This window comes from Corylus avellana, chromosome 6, assembly GCF_965113065.1.
Source record: "Corylus avellana chromosome 6, dhCorAvel1.hap1.2, whole genome shotgun sequence".
Classification (NCBI taxonomy): domain Eukaryota; kingdom Viridiplantae; phylum Streptophyta; class Magnoliopsida; order Fagales; family Betulaceae; genus Corylus; species Corylus avellana.
This window is the reverse complement of record NC_142495.1, coordinates 5,333,716-5,356,947: the sequence shown is the minus strand read 5'-3', so window position 1 is coordinate 5,356,947 and position 23,232 is coordinate 5,333,716. Positions and strand designations below refer to the sequence as shown.

The 23,232-nt window shown below is 33.6% G+C and overlaps 2 protein-coding genes across 2 annotated transcripts; both read left to right on the top strand.

Moving 5' to 3' along the window:
* Positions 1-12,495: 12,495 nt before the first annotated feature.
* LOC132186607 (putative trehalose-phosphate phosphatase 7) lies at positions 12,496-15,622 on the top strand. The gene is made up of 9 exons (XM_059600589.2): positions 12,496-12,606; positions 13,097-13,237; positions 13,416-13,487; positions 13,620-13,745; positions 14,262-14,318; positions 14,425-14,526; positions 14,665-14,742; positions 15,215-15,355; positions 15,482-15,622. The coding sequence occupies exons 1-9, from the start codon at positions 12,496-12,498 to the stop codon at positions 15,620-15,622; spliced, it is 969 nt and encodes a 322-aa protein (XP_059456572.2).
* A 2,153-nt stretch (positions 15,623-17,775) lies between these two features.
* LOC132186319 (DEAD-box ATP-dependent RNA helicase 31) lies at positions 17,776-23,045 on the top strand. Its single transcript, XM_059600228.2, has 10 exons — positions 17,776-19,083; positions 19,377-19,483; positions 19,653-19,708; positions 20,185-20,409; positions 20,736-20,942; positions 21,015-21,101; positions 21,188-21,283; positions 21,541-21,756; positions 22,307-22,489; positions 22,650-23,045. Exons 1-10 carry the CDS (start codon positions 17,885-17,887, stop codon positions 22,875-22,877), a joined length of 2,604 nt encoding a protein of 867 aa, XP_059456211.2. The 5' UTR covers positions 17,776-17,884; the 3' UTR covers positions 22,878-23,045.
* The last annotated feature ends 187 nt before the right edge of the window (positions 23,046-23,232 follow it).

The window sequence follows — 23,232 nt, the reverse complement described above, 5'->3', positions numbered from 1 at the left end:
ATTTAGGGATTTTCATTACCGGGTCCGCAAATTTGTGTATATTTGATCCCAAAGATCCATGATTTCTCTGTCGCATGCAGAGATACCTAGACCCTCCTTCAATTTCATTAAATACAGAGTAGATGACCAAACCCATTACAGTGAATCAACCCATGCAATAGATGGGTTTGAAGATCAAAAACACCATCATCGAGGCTTATTCCACCCATCATTGACTGGAATTATCAGATGATACTTTCGTTTCGACACAAAATGATTACTCCAACCTACATCAAAAAATTCAGAACAAATCCTACTCAATGATTTGGTGAAGCAAGGCTCTCTTGCAGGTGTACAAGGCTAGTGAGGGCATTTTGGGGAAGAAAGCTACAAAAGTAATCTCGTGCAGCACACGTGATCACTGTTCTGTCAGTTGAAACGGCTTTGACTGACGGAATTGCCGAACTGCAAAAAATTAGAACTTTAAGGGGTAGATTACAAAAATTGAAACTTTTGGGGTCGAATTGAAAAATGCTACCAACTTTGGGGGGTAAAGTGTAATTTTCCCCACAATAAATCTATGGTAATTTTGATACTCACAATATTTAACTTAGGTTGAACCTAAAAGCAACCGGTTAATCAACATGGGCAAAAGGATGACATTGAACAGAAACTAAACGTTTATGAGGAGGTTAAATTTTTTCAAGTAGTATCAAATATTATATAAATTTGAAACGACCAAATTATAACTTAGCCTCCCATTTGACTTGGTATGTTAAATTATACTTGATCTAATTTATAATTAGGAAAAAAAAAAAGTAAAATTAATCTATGTAATTTATCTAGTTTGCAATTAACTCTATACGATATCAAACTAAACTCATAAGTCTATGGAAGTAAGTCAAAAAAACAATTTACTTCCTACAGTCAAATTTTGTTAACTGAACTATAAGGAGTAAATTATATTTTTGGCATATCTCGTGGACTTTGGAGTTAATTTTGATACCATAGTAAACTAATTGGAAATTATGTAAACTATATGAACTAATTTTGCAATTTTCCCTTACAATTAAGTCCCCACAAGATTATTAACAATGTCACATAAAGTAGTTTTGCCATGTCACAATGCACAAGACTCCATACTCCAATAAGTCCACATGCGTGGAGCTCCAACTAAAGACCTTACCCCGCCTTTAGTTACCGCGCTGAGGCAGTCTAAGGTGTAGTTTGTTAAACAACACCCCACAACAACTCCATTTCCAAGCAATATTCATTTCATTTTCCAAAAAAATTAACTTAAAAACATTTTTACTTTTATATCATATCATTAACTTTTTATATTATATAATTTACTTTTTATTATTATTCAAATTTTTTTTAAAAAAAAATTCACTATTAAACAAAATTTTTTTCACTTTTTAATACTACTTTTTTACTTTTATATACCAGTAATTATTATTTTTTTAAATTTTTTTATTGTGAATAGTGCCATGAAAAAGCCATGTTGTTGGATCCGGCTTACATGATATTATTAAAATAACAATATGTATGTTGTAATTTAATCAACAGTTAAGATTGAATTTCTCAAAGTCTTTTTTCATTTTCTCTCTCCTATTAAAAGCTTATAAAAATAAGTCAACTTTGAAATTCCATCTTAACCGTTGCTTACACTACAACATACATGTTGTTATCAAAATAACAGCATGTAAGGTCCCCAAGAGATAGCTCAATCGGCTAGGATTACACCTAATGAAGCGGAAGTCTTTAATTCGAATCTCTATCTCTCTTTTATGCAAACATATCAAAAAATAAAAATAAATAACATGTCAGCCAAATCTTATGTTATTTGCCAAATGCTACCTCAAACCTCGTTGGAAGATGCTCACATCCCATTCAGTCGCGCCCAACTAGTAAAAGACCATTGTTCTAATCATTGTTGACATTCAGTTGAAACTTCAGCATTTTTAAGTTTAGAATATTACAAAAGTTTCTAGAAGTACAAACTTTTGTGCGCACCACCTCGCCAAATGGGCCGCTACCAACCTTGTGTTTGGTAGTATTCATAATTCCTCTTCCATCTTATCTCCCATTATAATTAATAGTGAGAATGATCTCCCTTTATAACCCTTCTCTTTTGTTTGTATTTACTAAAAAAAAAAAAAAAAAAAAAAAAAACCCCTCCTCGACGAGGCACATCCTAATCACCAGCAACATATATATATATAGCTCCCCACAGAATCCCCGTATTGATTTGAATGGGCTTCTTCACTGATGCACATGATTTGTATTGATAGCCATCGTGACCAAATTGCAGGGCAGAATATAAATAAATGGCGTCACGAATCAAAAATAACTGTGAAGTAGGTAAGATCTTTGGAGGGAGTGCCACCGTACCAGATATTCACAGCAGATATATATATATATATATATAATAATTAATAAAATCCATCAATTGTAAAAATCTAAAAATATCTAGAATGCAACAACCTAAGCGCCTCGTCCGATAAAATGGCCTTTGCTTTCTTTAACTTATCAGGGAATATACTTGAAGAAGGACCACTTCATGTCATGACTCGTTTCTCATCACCTGCTTTCTTCTTCACACATTATTTTTTCTTCTTCTTTTTTATGTAAATTTTGTGAGCCACTTAACGCTTGTGTCCAAACAAGAAAGCGCCCCGGCACGCGCTTTGGCTGCATATATAATTCCAGATCCGGACCAATTTGACAGTCTCCTCCTCGCTCTTATCCAATAATTAAATAAATTGTTCTCGCACTAATAACTTCATATTTATGTAAAGATCTGTACCGTTGGTTTCCGCGATGAACGCCCTGACAGCGCCACGGCCCACAGCACTGGTTGTGTTTTTTTTTTGACAAAATGATATTGCATGGATCGCAATGGGCTGTTAAGACAATGTAAAGAAGGCGGCCCTGGGTTTGCATTAGTGGTCCAATAGATCATACGAAGCTCGGCTCATGTTTTAGCCAGCCGTTTTTGTTTCGGCTGGGTTTTGCTGAGTTTAATGAAACCTTAACCGAATATCTGGCTGCCAATCTCAAACGGTGCTTCAAAGGTGGTCATCACCTCGGAGCTCTAGGCGGTTGCGACTTCCCTCAAAAAAATCGAAGGTAGTTACTGTCACCGTCATGAGTTTAAGGGTTGGTTGTGACCATCCTTAATGCACCATTTGTTTGGGGGGATGGGAGAAGGGGCGGTGTGACTGCTAGGTTTAATGGTGGCTACTAACACCATTGAAATGACTGAATTATCATTTTTTGGTGGCTCGACCACTCAAAAGAAGTAGTTCCACTCTTAACAAACATTCAAAGCCATTGTGTAATGGTTTATTATTATTATTATTATTATTTATTTTAATCTTTTATCGTATTACTGGTATGATCTGAACATTTATTTATTTTAAATGAGGTCCATAAAAAAAAACATATTATACCCGACTAAGTATTGTAGTACTGCTCTAGATCCAAATCTCAGACTAGTGGTGTAATTTCTGTTTTCAGGCTTACACAAAAAAATTTTTAAAAAAAAAACAAAAAAAAAAAAAAGGAAAGAAAGAAAGAGAAAGACAAATTTGCCTACAGGGGAGTTGCAGAACCAAGATACAATGATGTTTCATGTTTCTCAGATAAAAAAATCTTAAAATTTTTTTTTTTTTAAAAAAAAAAAAAAAAAAAGGAAAAAAGAAGCCCAAACCCAAGCAAGAAAAAAGAAATCAGTTCCTTAGTCCAAAAATAAAATTTACATTAATTTTTTAAGCCTAAACCAAAGCTAGCTTCTCTCAAAAACTCATATATATATATATATGGTGATTTGGTCCTTCAAAAAATTATATAGAAAATGTTTCCCATAATATAAATCTTGAAATAAAAAAGTTAATGGATTTTCCGAGTCCAAATCCAAAAGCTCCTAGATTAGAGACCTAAATAGTCATAATATTCGAATCTTCTTCTACTTTTAATCTCATTTTATTTTGGTTGGGCTAGGAATAAAGTTAACTACTTTATCTATATATTAATGTGTGTAAAAAAGTAAAGTAACAAGTCATTTTCAATAAATTAGGTGCAGTGCCGTGCATATGAGGCTTTGCTGGTCAAAATTTAACAGCAGAAATTGAGGGAAGAGATAAAATGATAATTAAGGTTTAAGAGTGTCAGTACTAAGTAGTCTTCATCCAATCCGACAACCCAAATGCATGGTTGTAGACTTGTAGTTGCTCAAAAAGTTGAGACCAAATAATCATTTCTTGAAAATTTTTCATATATCAATTAATTAATCAGCCATAATGCCAGGTGGATTTGTCATCAAATCCTTAAAAGAAAAGGACAGAAAATGCAAGATATAGATCGAGCACGCTAGTATCTCTAATATCCTTGTAAAAGGTAGCATATGGCCTATATTCATCGAAAGCAAGTTATATATATAGGATGCAAAAAGGCTGGTGGAATTTATTCTTCTTTAAGAGGCCGTCGAGAGCACTATATGATTATGATTATGGGTCGATACAATGTATTCATTTATTATATAATCTATAAGTTATATAAATAAAATTCATGGTGTTCTTAAAGTATTTGCATAATACTTTTATAGTATGAGATGACGTAGTAGTGAAAATCAATCTTTTTTTTTTTTTTTTTTTTTACAAGTGTTTATTGAGACATATGAAGACAACGTAAAATAGTTGTTTTAAATTAAATTAATGTATTATTTACTCTCATAATTCTCGTATGTTACATATTTATTATGTAACTCTTATAATTCTCATATGTTACATATTTATTATATAACTTTCATGATTCTCATAAGTTATATATAACTCTCATAATTCTTATATGTTACATATTGATTATGTAACTCTTGTAATTCTCATAGGTTATATATTGATTATATATTTATTGTATTCTTGTCCTCATTCAACTATAAATAGGCAATTTTATTATACAATTTCTATCAAGTAAAGGAAAGATGTAGCCAAGAGAAAGGCTTTGACGTGTGGACGTAGGCCATAGGTTGAACCACCTTAATCTGTATATTTCTTTCTTGCTTTTTCTCTTTATATTTTTTTATATACTTTAACATGGTATTAGAGCCTTAGGCAACGATTTTTCTAAATTCAATTTTTCCTCAGCCATTTTTATTCATTTGCTCATTTTGCAATGGCTGAAACATCATTTAAAGCAATTTCTTTCATTTGAGAGCAATGATTCTCATTATATTCATCACTCGGATAGTCCAATAATGGTGCTTGTCACAACTCTTATGTTCGGAGATAATTATCGCACTTGGATTTGTGCTATCGCTATGGCTTTATGTGCCAAAAACAAACTGGGTTTTGTTGATAACATTTTGATGAAGCCAATTTCACCTAATGATCTTCATCAATGATAAAGATGCAATGATCTTGTATGTTCATGTATTCTCAATTCTATTACAAGTGACATTTGTAACAGTATTTTATATGTTGGCCAAACAATCGCCGATGTTCTAATATAGGCCATAGTAGCCATTTTTTCAGCCCCTTCGATGTTCAAAACCAAACCTCAACGTACATGATCTACCGTTGGGTTTGTGAGGGTGTATTGAGACATCTGATGACAACGCAAAATAGTTGTTTTAAATTAAATTAATGTATTATTTACTCTTCTAATTCTCATAGGTTACATAATAATAAGTTACATATTGATTATGTAACTCTCCTAATTCACATAGGTTACATATTGATTATACTTATTGTATTATTGGCCTAATTTAACTATAAATAGGCCATTTTATTGTACAATTTCTATCAAGTGAAGGAAAGATGTAGCCAAGAGAAGGCTTTGACATATAGGCGTAAGCCATAGGCTAAATCACTTTAATCTTTTTTTTTTTCCTTGCTTTTTCTCTTTATATTTTTTTTATATACTTTAACATGATTCAAGAGCCGAGTTTCAATCTACTAAATAACATTACTTCTAGTATAATGGATCCCAAAACTCTCTGTATAATTCACTTTTTGAAGGTGTTTTTCGTTATTTATTTATTTATTTATTTTTTGATATGTTCGCACAAGAGGGGGAGGAGAGATTCGAATTAATGACTTTTACTTTATAAGACGTAATCTTCAGCCAATTGACTTACTACTTACCAAAATTTTATTTTTGCTTTTGATTAGGATGTGCATAAAAGTAAAAGTAATTTTAAATGTTTTATATTTTGAATTGTTTATATACATATATAGCTAAAAAGTGTTGCCAAACTATCTTTATTTTTATTTTTCCCCTAATAGACCTGTCCCAAATAAATGCACGTTTGTACAACATGAAATTGGTTTATAATATTAATATTCAAGAAATTTTGTAGAAGTAGGGGCGGTAGAAAAAACGGCCACTAAATAAGGACTATAATGGCAGTCATGCCGGTCAATGTAAACTTTCACTAAGGGCCTGTTTGGAATTGTGTTTGAGGAGTTTAAAAGTACTTTTAACACTCAAAAAGACCGTTTGAAAAAAAAAAAAAAAAGTACTGATTTGGTAAAAAAAATTAAAAGCGCTTTTAATGATCCAAAAAACCTAAAAATGGTCAAAATGCACTTTTGGCAAAAGCTTTAAAATAAAGCTTTTGTCCAAAAACTCTTTTTGACTTAAAAACTCTATTTCTCAAACTCAATTCCAAACAGGCTCTAAAACAATAGCGGTTATTAGTTGTTGACCTTGACCGCCATTCTAGGTAAAATTTTCGTAGCCATTTTGCTGCCACCACTAAAAAGAGTGTAAATATTGAAGCGGTTTAAACTGCCACTAAAGATCTGTTTTGAGTTTTCTATACGCGTTCGGGTGGTTTTCAGTGGCTGCCGCAAAAGAATAATGTTATATATATATTGTGGCGTCTCTTGCCGCAAATCTTTTTTTTTTTGGCATGTGGGCCGGATGTGGTTGTGTTGTGTACGACACCTATTGTGGCAGTCTCGACCGGCCACCACAGTATACCATTTTTTTTTTTTTATAATTAAATGTTAAATTATGTTTTTAATGTAATATTTTAGTTTTAATTTGTTCTTCTTATACATAAATTCTAAACTACACTCAACTTATAGCTTAAGGCTCGTTTAATTTCAAGTTACTTACAAAAAATAAATGTTAGACACTATATTTTTATTTTCATATGTCAGTACTTATCAGCTCTTATTATTATTATTATTATTTTAAACAATGACGGATGAATACTGGCATATACCCGTTAATGTGGATATAATATGTTGCATTATTCTTTACAAAAGGTTGCAACATTTTTTTTTTTTAAGTGAATATTGGTGTTGGACATTAGACAACATGTGTCTTATGAAGTGAAGTTCATCACTATATCATAACAACAATATTATAATAAGCAGGATTTGCAAGATCTTCATTAGTGTGCTTTGGTTGGATGATTGAGATCTTCCTAACAACCAAACGATCAACCTAATTAGTTGATTACTTTACTTGAACCATTTTATTAATCAAGTGATCTCTGTCAATAAATGTACGTACAACACGCATGCTTTTGTTGAAACCGACCAACATGTACATGTTCATTCCTTTTTCTCTTTTTAAGTGTTTATTATACCTTCTTTTTTTCTGTTATTGTTTTTTTAAATCTTATTCTTCCTTTCGTAGTGGGATTATGATTGTATGTTTCTCGGTACTTTCTCCTTTTTGCTTGAAGTGGGACTGTGACTGAAACTTGTGTAGCAACTAGAAAAGGCCACAGTGGAGGTGGGCCTAAATTCCACTGGACGAATTGACGAAACAACCTAGTTAAGCCTGGGCTCACCAACAGCGGACTTCACATTTTTACTTTTGTTTTTTCACGTGTCTGCACAACAGCACAAGAGGGAGAATAGATATGAACGTCTATAGTTGATTAGCCAATAGAGACCCAATTTACTTTTGCGTTATTCTTCTTGCCAATCTCACCACTCACAAACTCCCTCTTTTCTCTCTCTTTTTTTTTTTTGTTTTGTTTATTTTATTCTTTAAAAAGAAAGAAAAAAACGATGGAATCCCTACGTAATTGTGGTATATTGCACTGCAAAGAAGAAAAAAAAAAGGGGAAGGAAGAACTAAGAAGAAGATTAGAATTACAAGAGGAAGAGAATTTATCGAATACCGAATCTTCTCCGAGGTTTAGTTACTTGTAATATGTATCTTTTAAGCTTTTGCATTCTTTTACTTGTAGAGGAAAAAAAGAAAAAGAAAAAAGTGGGGATACAAAAAGAAAAAACTAAAAAGAAAGGAATGAGTCAAATTATTATTATTATTTTTATTTTTTTTTTTGACATGTTTGCACAAGAGAGGGGAGAGGAATTTGAACTAGTGACATCCGCTTCATTAAGCGCGGTCCCAGCCGATTGAGCTATCTCTTGAGGACTTGTCAAATTATGAAGATGGAAAAAAGCCCTTAAAAATAGTAATGGACAAATAAAAAAAGTGTGTCATGTCATGTTTGATAGGTTATTCTGTATAATTTACTTTTCAGGGCCGAGCCATAATCAATAATCAATCCAATTATGAAAATTGGATTCGGATAGGATATTGTATATATACTAGCCATGGCCGCCATGGTAGCTTGGTGCTATTTTGTTATAAGTTTTGGATAGCGAGTCCCATATGATTTTTATTTTTTTTTCCCTTTAATGTTCAAAAAAATGTTTACAAGGTTTTTATGATGTGGGGGTTTGTGTAGTTTATCACTTTTATCAACCAAATTTTCCAAGTTCACAAATTGATTTCTTGTCTTTTTTGCTTTTTTTTTTTGTTTTTGTTTTTAATAATTTTTTCATAGGTGTATAATTGAAATTTCAGGAGTCCTATTAGAAAAATGCTTGGATCGAAGGGTCTACGAGTAATGTTAGAAAGAAAACTCATGTCCTCTTTGTATCCTTCTAAAATTGATGTTTATTTTATTTTTATGTCCACACAAGGGAACAGGGAGGAGAGATTCAAACTAGTGACCTCCGCTTCATGAAGCATGGTCCACTGCCGATTGAGTTACCCCTTTGGGACAAAATTGATGTACCTTTTAAAACTACAATTAAATGTGATTTTAAAAACCACATTAATTTTGAGATGACAAACAAAAAAAAGACGTGTTTTTTTCATTCTTTTTTTATTTTTTATATTTTTTTGAAAATGCATGCCTCAACCAAATACATAATTCTTTTTCTAGTATGAGCCATTATTTAATTTCGTACCTACTTAAATTAAAGATAAGATTAATATATTCCTTATGCTTTTATCCTTATATATATATAACTTGGTGATCCACTAGCATATATATGTAAAAGTTATGAATCATATATTACCTCGGTCACAACAAAATATTTATGCATAAACAACTTAGGTAAGTTTTTGGGGGCTTAATATATATATAACTTAAGATCTCACATTTTTTTTTTTTTTAAAAAAAAAATTAATAAAAAGTTTAAAGGCGAGACTCCCGTGACTAACGTGCTATTGCCATGTCTCCATCCTCCTGATCGAGCCTATAAATTACCCCCCTTCCTCCATTATGGTTCCTCTCTCTCTCTCCCGCACACAGTTTTCTTTCAATTCTAACAAGTTTTCTCCTATCAACCTCACCCAAGAAGGTACGCTTTTTTCTTCACTCTTCTTTTTCTTTTCACTTCATTGTTTATGATCATGACTGCATATTTTTACCTTTATGTATAATTTTTTATTATATTTACCAAAAACTACTCAGTATCGATCCTTCGATATATATATATATATATATATATGCAATTGCTTGGTTCAATATATACTTTATTTTGGTACGTGGGTTTGTTGAAGAAGACGTTAAACAGTCAATATTTCTGGGTCTGTTTTAGATGTTTTATTTTGGTTTCCGGCAAACATGCATAAATTTTTGTGGCCGAGGAGGATGAATGAGCGGCTGAGAGAGAAGAGAGATTGTCGTATTTACGTCTCTGTTCCAAGTAGTTAGTTTGTTCTGGTATTTAACGTTGCTGGTTTCAGTACCCTAATATTAGAAGGGAACACTCGTCCAGTCGTCAGGAGTTTGTACTCGTGGCGACATGTCGTAGTGCGGGTTTGGTGGTAGTCAATGCCGCGGTCAAAAGCGGCTCATGTTCGATCCGTCCATAATGTTGCTCCTACAAGCCCCTGCGCTAGCTTCTGAATTTTTAGAAAAATGCTATTTAGTAAGTTACTGTATTGCCCTTATATAATTGGAATGACTCAATTATTAATTGTTTATTATTTAGAACTTTAGTAGCAGTTTTCTATAACCTATTTCTTTCTTTAAATCTAAGAAAAATATATAATAATAAAATAAAATAAAAAAACACAAAAAGTCAGCTTCTCTAAATAGTAGGAATGCTACTGTGCTTCTTAATGCACTCTCATTTTATTTGGGATTGCATTGACAAAATGTAAGGGTAAGTAAAGAACTTATATTTTGGAAAAAAGAAAATATATATATATATTAATGGCATATAGAAAGATAAGGGAAGCTATTAATGTTGAGTGTATTTGGATAAAGAGACAAAAATAGTTTTGTTCCCTGAATTTATTTTTAATTTAAGAAAAAATCAAAAGGAAGTTGTTTTACAAGTATTTTAAGGGTCTGTTTAGGATTGTGTTTTATGGGCCTAAAACTGCTTTTAACACTCAAAAAGTTTGTTTGAAGAAAAAAGTACTCGTTTGACAAAAATATTAAAAGCGCTTTTAAGGGTAAAAAAAGCTTAAAAATGACTAAAACTCACTTTTGACAAAAACTTAAAAATGAAGCTTTTGACTAAACGCTCTCTTTGACTTAAAAGTTATATTTTTCAAACGCAATTCCAAACATGCTATAAATTGTTTTTGATTTAAAAACAGATCATTCTAATTGTATGATAGTTGTATACTAGTATATATACTAAATAACACCTCAAATTTTTATTAGAGGAGTTGAGGAAAAAGACTGTCATACCCTTGTTTTGAATAGTGGTAAGTAATTTGGTTTTTCTTAGAATTTTAATATTTGAAGGATCATCATGCAAGGATCAGATAATTTTCTTATGCTTTCTTTATTAGAGTTAGAGTCCTAGTCTTAGAAGTCAAGACCTAATTAGTAGTAAATTAATAATTAATTATTGTTTTAGAATTCAGTTTATTGTGTTTAAACTCCTTTAAAATAGCCATTAAAAGTCACCACTCCCACTAACAAGCAAATATATCCTTTCTTGCGTTTTGTGTATCAATGGGCAGGTTCACACTTCACATCATTATTATAGAAGTGAATCAAGTGATCTTTATGACTTTACTTATTTAAAAATTCTTTATGACTTTACCCCAGTTTTCTTTTTTATTTTTATTTTTATTTTTTTTATATATTTAAAAATTCAATTTACTTTTTACTTTCTTTTACGTTAAAATACACTCCAATAATTTTTCTTAATCATTTTATATATGATTAAAATATTTATTTTTTTAATTATATTATATATATAAGAGATGAGAGGAGAGAGTATAGAAGAGAGAACGTTTTTTTTAATTTTTTATTTTAATAATCATAAAGATTGTAATAGTGCACTACTTTGAGTTCCACAGTAGCGATCTTCATGATTGAAGCTCATTTAGGGAGTATGCTATAGGACGTTTTTATTTTTATTTTTTGGACATATTTCCTACACATAGGGAACAACTCCCTTATAGGAAGTTTGCTGAGAATGTTCTAGTCTAGTGTTTGAAGGAGAGAAGGTCTTTGTGACACGTTTTTGTTTTTTCTCCCAATTTTTCTTTAGACTAGTTTGGAGAAAATTTCTTCCAACTTATTCTAATAAGTGTTATACATCATTTTTCGCATTTTTTTTTTTTAAATATTCTTAACAGTCATGTATTGTCATTTTACTAATGTAAGAATTCAAACATTGATTTTTGAGAAACTTAAACATGTAAGATGACACTTAAACACTTATTAAAATAGGTTAAAATAAATTTTATCCAAACCGATCTAAAGGAAACTTGTGGCCTTTTTCTCGAAGGCTTACCATGATTGTGTGGCTACAAGCCTACAAGACTGAGGACTTCGACGAATTTGAAAGAAATTTCTATACATATATTAATATCCAACTGCATTTCAAGTTGATGAGGAGGGTTTTAGATAAAGTTGCTTTCATGAACCATGACCAAGTTGGAATTTCATTGGTTCTGGAACAGAGGGCCTCATCTGAAATTTTTGCACCTTTTTCTTAACTATTAATTAAGGGCCAACTAAATCAAGTACGTAATTAAATATTGGTTTAAATGTCGCTGTCATTTTGCTTTAGAGAGTCGGCCATTCTATGCCTAAGCACCTCAGTAGAGGTCAAGTATCAATGCTTTGCATTTTTTCTCTATTTTCTTTTGATTTTTTTTTTACTGATTTAAGTTAATAAGAACTATATATGGTGCAAGTAATATAATATTGTTTTTTATTACTCAATTAATGTTGTAGGTACATATTACATATATACAGAAAGTGATCATCCCTCAATGGGCTATCCACAACCACCTTCGGTGCCTGATCTGAACATGGAATCCATCTCGAAAGCAAGAGTTGACAACAATGGAGATGCAATTGTTGCTTCCTACAGTGCATGGCTGGTAAGCATACACTGTTTCATGACCCATGCATGCTGCTGGAAATTCAAATATACTATACCTAATTATAATACTAATTTCTCAAATAAAATTCATGTCACCTAATAACATATATATATAATAATTTGTTGAGAAACACTCATTCAAAGCTCATTTTTAGAGGTTTCTTCTAGCTAGCCTGATTAATCACTACTAGGAAGTAGGATATTAATAAACATGAGTAATTAATATTCCTTATTTGTCATCTACAATTTGAAATAAATTTAAGTAAAATCGCTATATATAAGAGTAATAATAAAAATAAAACTCAAATATGGCACATGCATATATGTAACTTGTAAGACATACTAAGTGTCGTGGTCTAATAAAAACATGTCTTAACACCTACCACCCAGGACATGCCATGGTATAATTTCTATCATCACCTCTCTTTTTTTTTTTTTTTTCTTTTTTTTTTCCTCTTAATTATAATCTGGTGCATGGGTGATCACAGGAAAAGCATCCTTCTGCCCTTGACTCTTTTGACCAAATTACGAGTCTGGCTCATGGGAAAAAGATGGTCGTATTTTTGGATTATGATGGAACACTCTCGCCGATTGTAGACGACCCTAACCAGGCTTTCATGACTGATGCAGTAAGTATTTTATGTGATACATATATATACTACAAATTAATGTACAGTATGATAAAAATGTAGCAAGCTTTCAGCATGATTTATTATATATATGCAAGCTTTTGTTTCCTTAATCGCAAGTATTAGGGCATGTTTCTCAATGTAACTGTATAGTTGCATGTGACCTATTGAGTGACAGATGCGTTCAGTGGTACGTGAAGTTGGTAAACATTTCCCAACTGCAATCGTCTCTGGAAGGTCTCGAGATAAGGTAAATGGCTCTTATACAACTAAATTATGCAACTAATCAGATAAAAACTCTGCAATATATTAATTATCCTTTTTTCTCTGCCAAGGTATATATTAATTATATGCTTAATTAATTAATTGTCCTATCTTCTAGGTATTCGAATTTGTAAAATTAAACAATCTCTATTATGCTGGAAGTCATGGGATGGATATATCAACCCCATTAGGTTCTCTCAAGTACGAAAACCACAAGCATCACACTAGGGCCATTGATGAGAAGGTACCTATTATATACGGAAAATTTTACTTTTAACTCTCTTGAACTTTTATTACTTTTTTAAAGTTTAAAAACTCTCAATTTAGTGTATCGAACTTTTAATTTTTTGCAATATCCTCCATTAGGTTTTTCCGTTAAATCATGTCATAGTTTTAAAAATACTCTCTTTTTTTTTTTTTTTTTTTAATTTATAAAAATAAAATAAAAATTGCAAAGATTCAGGAATGGGTATTTTTGCAAAATCCTAATAGAGGGGGTGACATTGCAAAAAATTGTTCGATACCCTAATTAGAATTTTTTAACTTTGGAGAATAATTTCAAAACACGTGGAAAAGTTTTCCATGTTATATATTCTTAATTGTTTGCACTATATAATTTTTATACTGGCCGGCCTGTCCTTGTTACAGATGTGTTGTTGTTTTGTTGAGATCCTATAATTAAATGAAGCAAAAGCAAATTTTAATTAGAGCCAAATAGGGCTTTTGTTTTCTATGATCTTGGCATGGTTTTGTCTTGCAGGGTAATGACGTTGTTAACTTCCGCCCAGCACAAGAATTCTTGCCTAAAATTCAGGAGGTAAAAAATAATGTGTTTTTTTTTTTACTAGATTTTTGTCCTCTTTGGTCAAACATAACAATGGGGGACTGATATTATTAAAGCAATGTTTTGTTTTTTCTTGCAGTTAAAGAAGGTTTTGCAAGAAATAACCTTAAATGTAGAAGGTGCCGTGGTTGAAGACAATAAATTCTGCATCTCTGTTCACTTTCGGCATGTGAATGAAGAGGTAAAACCGTAAAAGAGTATATATAGTGTTAATACTAAAATAAAAAACACGATAAAAAAAAAATTATTAATTTAATAATTTAACTAATATTCTACAGGCTCAAATATAGGTGATAAGATTACATATATGCAAATGCAGGTTGTCAGCATCCTTAAGGAGATGGTGGAAACCACAATGGAATCCTACGAAGGCTTCCGTATATCAGAGGGGAAAAAGGTTTATATATATATTTTGTTGTTTTTTAAAAAAATGATTTTCCTTCGACTACTAAATCAATAAAGTGGAGATTTCTGTAACCAGTGTTTGTTTTTCGTTGACGGATTCAGTTCGGTTCGCGATAATACTTCCCGTACAACAACCACTTAACTATGGTGATTATTTTTACCGCATGAGGCTTCTAATCAAGTCATTTTGCCCTTGTGTACAGCTTCGTGCGGCCCGAAATTTTTTTGGTTTCATTACTTATTGTTTGTTTCCATTTTAATTAATATCTTTATTGTCTGTTTTGTTTGAGTTTTGTCGTTGGAAAGCCCGCTCCGTTTTGTTTGTTTTCTCTCTGTAACCCTTGTTTTATTATTGAATAGAAAAAGAAAAGAAAAAAATTAATAAAGTTTTAAATAATGAATCTTATTTTGCAATCATATATATAATTAATTAATCTTTTATGAATATTAATTCTTGAAAACAGGTAATGGAAATCCGGCCTACTATAGACTGGGATAAAGGCCGTGCTTTGCAGTATTTACTTGACAATCTTGGTTTTGACAATTCTAGCGATGCCCTCCCTATATATATTGGAGATGATAAAACTGACGAGGATGCTTTTAAGGTATGTATACATTTGATCAAAATGATTCATATTCCACTTCAAATATAATGGCTTATTTTAAAAATTAAAGTAAATACAAATAAATATATTTAATTATTTAATTTATATTCTAACAACACTTTGCAGATGATTAAGCGCATTGGAAGAGGATTTTCAGTAGTTGTTTCTTCTGCTCCGAAGGAGACGAAAGCCTCATACTCCTTGCGTGACCCAACCGATGTCATGTCTTTCCTAGTACGTTTAGGAAAGTGGAAAGGGAGCATATAAGAAAATAGTTATAGGCTATATATATATATATATATATATATATATATATAATATTTGACCTAATTTGCCAATTTTTTGATTCGGCAAATTAGCACCAATTTCTTAGGAGGTTTAATTAATTAAGTAGATGCTGACTTCTTAGAGCACTAGCAGCAGTTTTTTTTTTTTTTTTCTTAATTTAATTTAGAAAACAAAAATACTTTTTTCTTTCCTATCCAAATACACTATACAATAGCTTCATTTCTTTCTTTCCTTATATCATTAAAAGAGATAAATATTTGCGTTAGTATAATGGATATAGAAGTTATAGGGAAGGTAAAGTGCTACCCATTAGGGAAGCAATAATTAAGGAAGCTATTGCATATGAGTTTTTTTTTTAATAGATTTTTCTTATATTTAGGGAAGGAAATAAGTTATAAAGAAACTGTTGCTAGTGCTCTAAGAATGAGATTGCTTACAAGTAGACAGAGGAAAAGGTTACAAGAAAAGAAATTCTATATGGTACATTATTATAATGTATGGTTAGTTTTTTATAAATTCGAGTTAATTTCCTTCTTCTTAAATGTATTTTCCTTTTTTTATGCCGTCTTAAATTTATTTTTGTTACATACATGGATGACTCGTAGAATAATGCTAGATACTATCTTTTCATTCTGATGAAAATATTTTTCCTTTACAATTTTGTGAGAACCCCCTTTCCACTCATTTATCACTAAAACAAATAAAAATAAAATAATTTAAAACACATCACAAAAATCATTTAAGTACGTGACGATTGCATCATTGCTTTTGTGTAACTCTGTTTACGGCTAAAGAACATACTGTACACACATTCAATACCAAAATCATGCAAGCCGTCTCCAAGAGGTAGCCTATAAGAGTATATTCAGCCACACAAACATAAGTACCGAGACCCTTTTTCCCCCTCTCCCGCTTTGATTAAAAAAAAATAAAAAAATACCGAGACTTTAGTTACTTAATGTGAAGAAAAAAAAAATTCACCATGAATATAGTCCATGCATGAATTTATTTCAAAATTACACAAAATTCTCAACCATGCTTTTCTTGAATCATTTGGGCCCTTTTGGCCAACCATTTAATTATTTCCTCCTTTAAAGCCCACACTTGTTTTTCTTATTTTATTTTGGTCCAAAAATAGTTCTTTAAGCCCAGAGTCCACTTTCCTTTATTTCCTTTAGCCTTAAACATCTCTGTAATCAATTCAGCCCAAAAACAAATTCTTAAACCATTTAGGCCTAAAACAACGCCTTAAGACCCAAAACTAGCTCATTTTTTATTTCAATTGATATCCTTTACTACAAAAACCAATTCCTAAGGCCTAATAGGTCCATTTGTCTCGTTACTGTCAAACTTAATGATATACTATATGTCTCATTTGATACGTCATAAACACTCTAATGGAATGTCTTGTCAACAAATATTAAGTTATTCATAGAATAAAAAAATCATCGATTTAACATGTAGAACTTAAATAAATACAAAACGCGAGAATTTAAAAGGCAAACCCACAGTAACAGAAAACTTTGGTTTTGTTAGTGTGACATTGCATTGGGGTGTTGACGATGACAAACTTTTAATTTTTTATGGTAAAGTAATAGAAAGGCCTATTTTAAACTTGAGCAAAATGCCAAAATCTAAAGACCTTATTAATTGAAAATCTAATAATTAAATCCAAATCAGATAAAAACCTAAGGACTAAATGTGATTTTTCTCTTAATTATTTACTAATTCTTAATTACTAAAAATTCTAATTTATTAAACCAAAGCCCATAAATATAAATCCACTAGTCCACCTTATTAGCCCATTATCATATACCTTAACAACTTTAAATCATCCTTAATCCAAACAAAAGCCAATAATAAAAACCTGAGTAAATTACCATTTCAAACCAATAACCCTTATCAATTTAATCGTTGGTTATAATATTAAATCCAATCAAATGATAAATATCACAAGAATATTGTAATTCATCTTTCTCTCAAAATAATTAAATCCTACTTAATCCAAGAATAAATTTACTTATGATACCACCAAAATAAATATTTTTGTTTATTACAAAAAAAAAAAAAAAAAAAAGGGTATAACGACGATGTGAGGCTGTCGTTGCTCTATCGTTCGCTCTTTTACGTTATAGCGTTAAACCCTCTTTCTTTATCACTTCTGAAACCCCTTTAAAACCCTAGCCCTCACTCTTCCACATTCCCCTCCGGCATTCGCAACCGGAAAATCCAGGTTGTACTATGCCCATTAAGCTCCTCCCGCATCTCCGCCTCCTCAACCCTTCTCTCCCGGTCACCCGTTTCCCTCTCATGAAGCTCGGACCCTTGGCCCAGTCCTCTCGGGCCGTACCCGTTATCTCTCGGGTCTTCCCGTTCAGGCTTAGGTATTCGGCGTCTGGGTCTCGTAGTTTACGCAATGAACAAGTTGGTCTAGTACGACGATTATCGACCCGGTCGTTGAGGACCGGGTCGGGCGCCGGGTTCAGGGCGGGTCGCGAGGGACGGGAGGCTCGGGCTCCCAAGAGCTTGGTCGAGGATGAGGCGGACCTCAGTGACTGGGTCGGCGAGTTGAGGACCGACTCCTTCCGCGGCAAACTCACCAGCGACGACGAAGCCTCGGACGCGAATAGAGTTCGGAGTAGAACGGGGGGGAGAGGTGGAGAAAAGGGCAGGGACTCATTCCCGATGAAGCGGAGGAGGGAGGGGGACTCGGGCGAGTTTCGTGAGTCGACTCGGAGCAGAACTCGTAACCAGGACTCGTTTTCGAAGATTTCACCAACGGTTAGGCGGTTTGACGATGAGGAGGAAGGTATTTCTCGTAGGAGGAACAATGGGTCTCGAGGTGGGTATGTGAATGCGAATGGGAACTCTTGGATGGGAAAGAGAGGTGGGAGAGATACGGGTTCACCAGCTGTTAGGCGATTTGACGGTGAGGAGGAAGGTTTTTCTCGTACAAGGAATCTAGGGACTCGAGGTGGGAATGTGAACGCGATGGGAAGAAGAGGTGGGAGAGATACGGGTTCCCCAGTTGTTAGGCGTTTTGACGATGAGGAAGAAGGTTTTTCTCGTACAAGGAATAATGGGTCTCGAGGTGGGAATGCGAACTCTTTGATGGGAAAGAGAGGTGGGAGAGATATGGGTTCAGGGCATGCACGAAATGGAGGAAAAGGCATGAATGATTCGAGGAAGCAACCGCGTTGGACGGATGGTGATGATGATGTTGATGAGGATGTTGATGCGCTGAGGGGTGGCATTGGGGCTTTGCTTAGTGAGGAAGATAGTGATGCTGAAGATGACGATGATGATGGTGAATTGTTGAAGGAGAGTGCGAGCTCTTTGTTTGAATCGGATAAGGGAGCGAGCACGAGCACGAGCACTAGCACGAGGGCTCCACCAAGGAGTTCACCTGGACAGTCTGACTCGTATTTAAGTGAGACTCGGTATGTCAAAAAAAAAATGGGATTTCTGTTAAACTGAACTTGCTTTCACTTTGCCATTTGGTTGAGATTGTTTGTATTTGTCGTATCTGTATTATTCTTGCTGGCCACTAATATTTTAGCTCCATGCCCCAGTTTACCTCCTTTCCCATGCGAACATCTTTCTACTATTGTTTTCGTTTGAAGTTTCTTATCAAAAAAAAAAAAAAAACATCTTTCTACTATTATTTACTTATTAAAAAAGAAACATATTTTTTATTATTAAAAACATTTTGACTTCTGTGAATGTTCTGCAGATTCGATCAATTTTCAGTATCTCCATTGTCATTAAAAGGAATCAAGGACGCTGGATTTGAGAAAATGACTGTGGTACAGGAGGCAACTCTGCCAGTAATACTGAAAGGTTTGTTTTCAACAGTGCCATGTCTAGAACCATCAGAATGTTGTGCACTACCAGATGAGCATTGATGCTTCTTGAATCTTCTTAGAATGTCCCCATTTGTGGTTCTGTTAATTCAACTGTCTTTCATTGCCTTATGATGGTGCTAATTCTAATCAATTGTGTTTTCTAGGTAAGGATGTTCTGGCCAAGGCTAGAACAGGCACAGGCAAAACTGTAGCATTTCTGGTAAGACCCTTTATTTTCATGCCTGCATGCGTGCTTGTTGGTCTTTTAACCAAGACAGAACTCCCATCTATAAGAGGGGCATATTCTTCTCCTTTTGATATTTTGATGACCTCTACATGTACTTGCATGATCAATGTCATTGAAGTCTTCTTTCTTAAGAATTATTTTTTTTCTTAGCATTCTTTACTCATGAAAATTGAGAGAATTACATTTGATATGGAAGCTGCAAAATTGTTGTTATTTCTACTTTTTGGAATAAGTTTGTCTCTTGATTTTAAGAGCAAATGTTTGATCTAAGAAAAATAAAAGCAGACATTCTAGCCACGAGGTTGCACTTTGATTGGGTCACATGAAATTGTTGTAGAATCTTTAAAATGGGAAATTCTCTGAGCTAGGCTTTCTTTGTTTTATTGCATCCAGACCTATGGATTCTGGGGATTTTTCACTCTATTTATTGTTGAAGTTCTTTATTTCAGCTTCCATCGATTGAAGTTGTAGTAAAGTCACCTCCTATTGATCGAGATCAAAAGCGATCCCCAATTCTTGTGCTTGTAATATGCCCAACTCGAGAGCTTGCGAGCCAAGCTGCTGCAGAAGGCAACACTCTGTTGAAGTATCATCCTTCAATCGGTGTTCAAGTTGTAATAGGAGGTACAAGACTTGCGCTAGAACAGAAACGCATGCAAGCAAACCCTTGCCAGGTGAGTGTGTTTATTGTTTGCCTAAGGACTCTATGTCGTTTGTTGGGCTCTGTTGTGATATTCACTAGGCCAAACATCAAATCATTCGGATTGTAGTATGTCTTGGGGTGGGTACAGTAAAATAAGGCCGTAGACTGGTATTTTAGGTACCTTCTACTCAGCCTTATTTTTCTGAAGGGATCCTAAGCTACCAGCTAATTAGACAGAGTCCTCGCTAAGCTTGCGCTAGTATATGCTGTTGCAAAGCGTAGTTTACAATTTATTACCATAGTTTCAAAATGTTTACTCGGACGTTATTATATATTTCATACTTTCAAAACTTACAGATTCTTGTTGCTACACCTGGAAGGCTCAGAGATCATATTGAGAACACCCCTGGTTTTGCAACTAGGATGATGGGCGTGAAAGTCCTTGTACTCGATGAAGCTGATCATTTACTAGACATGGGATTTCGAAAAGAAATTGAGAAGATAATTGCTGCTGTTCCAAAACAACGACAGACGCTCTTGTTTTCTGCCACTGTTCCAGAAGAGGTTTCTATTACTTTTTGGTGATGTTATGGAAATAGAATAATAAAAAATTCTAATTTACTTTTTGGTGTGAAGGTTCGTCAAATCAGTCACATTGCTTTGAAAAGAGATCATGAATTTATCAATACAGTTCAAGAGGGCAGTGAGGAGACGCATTCACAGGTTGGCCTTTGTGTGACTCTGTTTTTTATTTAATACTTTTACAAATTTGTCAATAGCTTGATTCTGCAAATGCTGGATCATTTCAGGTCAGGCAAATGCATTTAGTTGCTCCATTAGACAAGCATTTCTCACTACTGTATGTTCTCCTAAAAGAGCATATTGCAGATGATGTGGACTATAAGGTAATTGTGATCTACAAACTTGCACCATGGACTATCTTTATTAGAAGGTTGTTGTGAAGATGTTTCTCATTGGGCTCACAAACACATTATTGAACATCTGTGAAGGCTGTCACAAGTTTTTATTCAAAGTAGACATCAGGGTTTAGGTGTCAGTACTGTAATGAATTTTGAACTGTCACTGATATCAACAGTTTTTGTTTGTCAATATTTTTGCAGTCTTTGTCTGAAAAATGTAATGTAGCAATTTGTTTGTGCAGGTTCTTGTATTCTGCACAACTGCCATGGTCACACGACTGGTTGCTGACCTTCTGGGGGAGCTGAACTTGAATGTTAGAGAGATCCATTCTAGAAAGCCACAAAGTTACAGAACCAGGGTATCTGATGAATTCAGGAAGTCAAAGGCTCTTATCCTTGTGACTTCTGATGTATCTGCACGCGGAGTAGATTATCCAGATGTTACCCTTGTCATACAGGTAATAGAATATTAGTTTTTTGTTCATGTGGATTTGAATCTATTAAAGTATTGATCAAATGATTAAATTTACTTTTTCCTGTAAGTTTAACATTTTGGGACAAGTGATGATTTAACATGATATCAGAGCCAAAGATCATAGGTTCGAACCTTGACTTTGTCATCTATCTCCATTTCAATTAAATATTCTCCTTATTAGGCATCATCTCACATGTAAAGGAGAGTATTGAAGTATTGATTAAATGATTAAATTAATATCTTTCTATTAGCTTAAGCTTTTAGGGCAAGTGATGATTTAACAGAACTAAATTCAATTAAGCATGCTGTGCACGGGTTATAGAAAGCAAGTATTACTTTTATGTCATTTTTTATGGACCCATCTTACCATGCTCTTCAGCATCTCTGAATTCTTCCTGTAATTTGCGTGCAACGACTCCTCTGTTGTTTAATTTCCAAGCCTTTCAAATATTCAGTACACTTCTCTTCAGCTGGCATTGATTTTACTAATTTTTTTTTTTTTTTTTTCTCTGTCCTGGTGGCTGCTCTTACAGGTGGGCTTGCCAGCTGATAGAGAGCAGTACATTCATCGACTTGGTAGAACGGGGCGTAAAGGTAAAGAAGGGCAAGGCATATTGTTACTAGCACCTTGGGAGGAATTCTTTTTATCTACTACCAAGGACTTGCCAATAACGCAGGCTCCACCACCTTCAGTCGATCCAGACACGAAGAAAAAGGTTAGCTTGTTTTGTTCTCTCCCCCCTCTGATTCTCTGCTGCTTGGGGTTTCTTTACTTACAAATTCCTTGAAGCACACAATAGTAATCTGAGTGAAAATGAGGACACACAATTTCCCATAAACAGTTTCGAATTTAATGGCAAACAAATAATTAAACAGGTTGAACGAGCATTGTCCCAAGTGGAGATGAAGAACAAAGAAGCAGCATACCAGGCCTGGCTTGGTTATTACAATTCCAATAAGAAAGTGGGCCGGGACAAGCACAAGCTTGTGGAGCTTGCTAATGAATTCAGCCGAAGCATGGGGCTTGACAACCCTCCTGCTATCCCCAAACTTGTCCTCGGCAAGATGGGCCTAAGAAATATCCCTGGTTTGCGGTCCAAATAGATAAAGAGCTCAGGAGGTTTTTTTTCTTTTTTGTTTTTCCTGAGCAGTTATCCATCCAATCAGGAGTCGATGTTTTTGAGGGAATATTCTTGTGGACAACAAGTTTCCTATGAATGTATTCTATGTCATTTCTTTTGCTATTTATAATTTGGCATATTTGAATTCGTATCTATAACTGTCTCTCTCCCCAAATGCTGATCAGATTGGAAGAATAGGTTACACAATGGCGGAATTGTTTTTCATGCTAAATTTATAGTCCAAAACCTCTGCTTTACCGATGAAAGTACAAGATCCTGTTTGTATTTGTTATTCTTCAACCTGAGATTCCACGGAAACCATTGTTGGTAATGCTCTA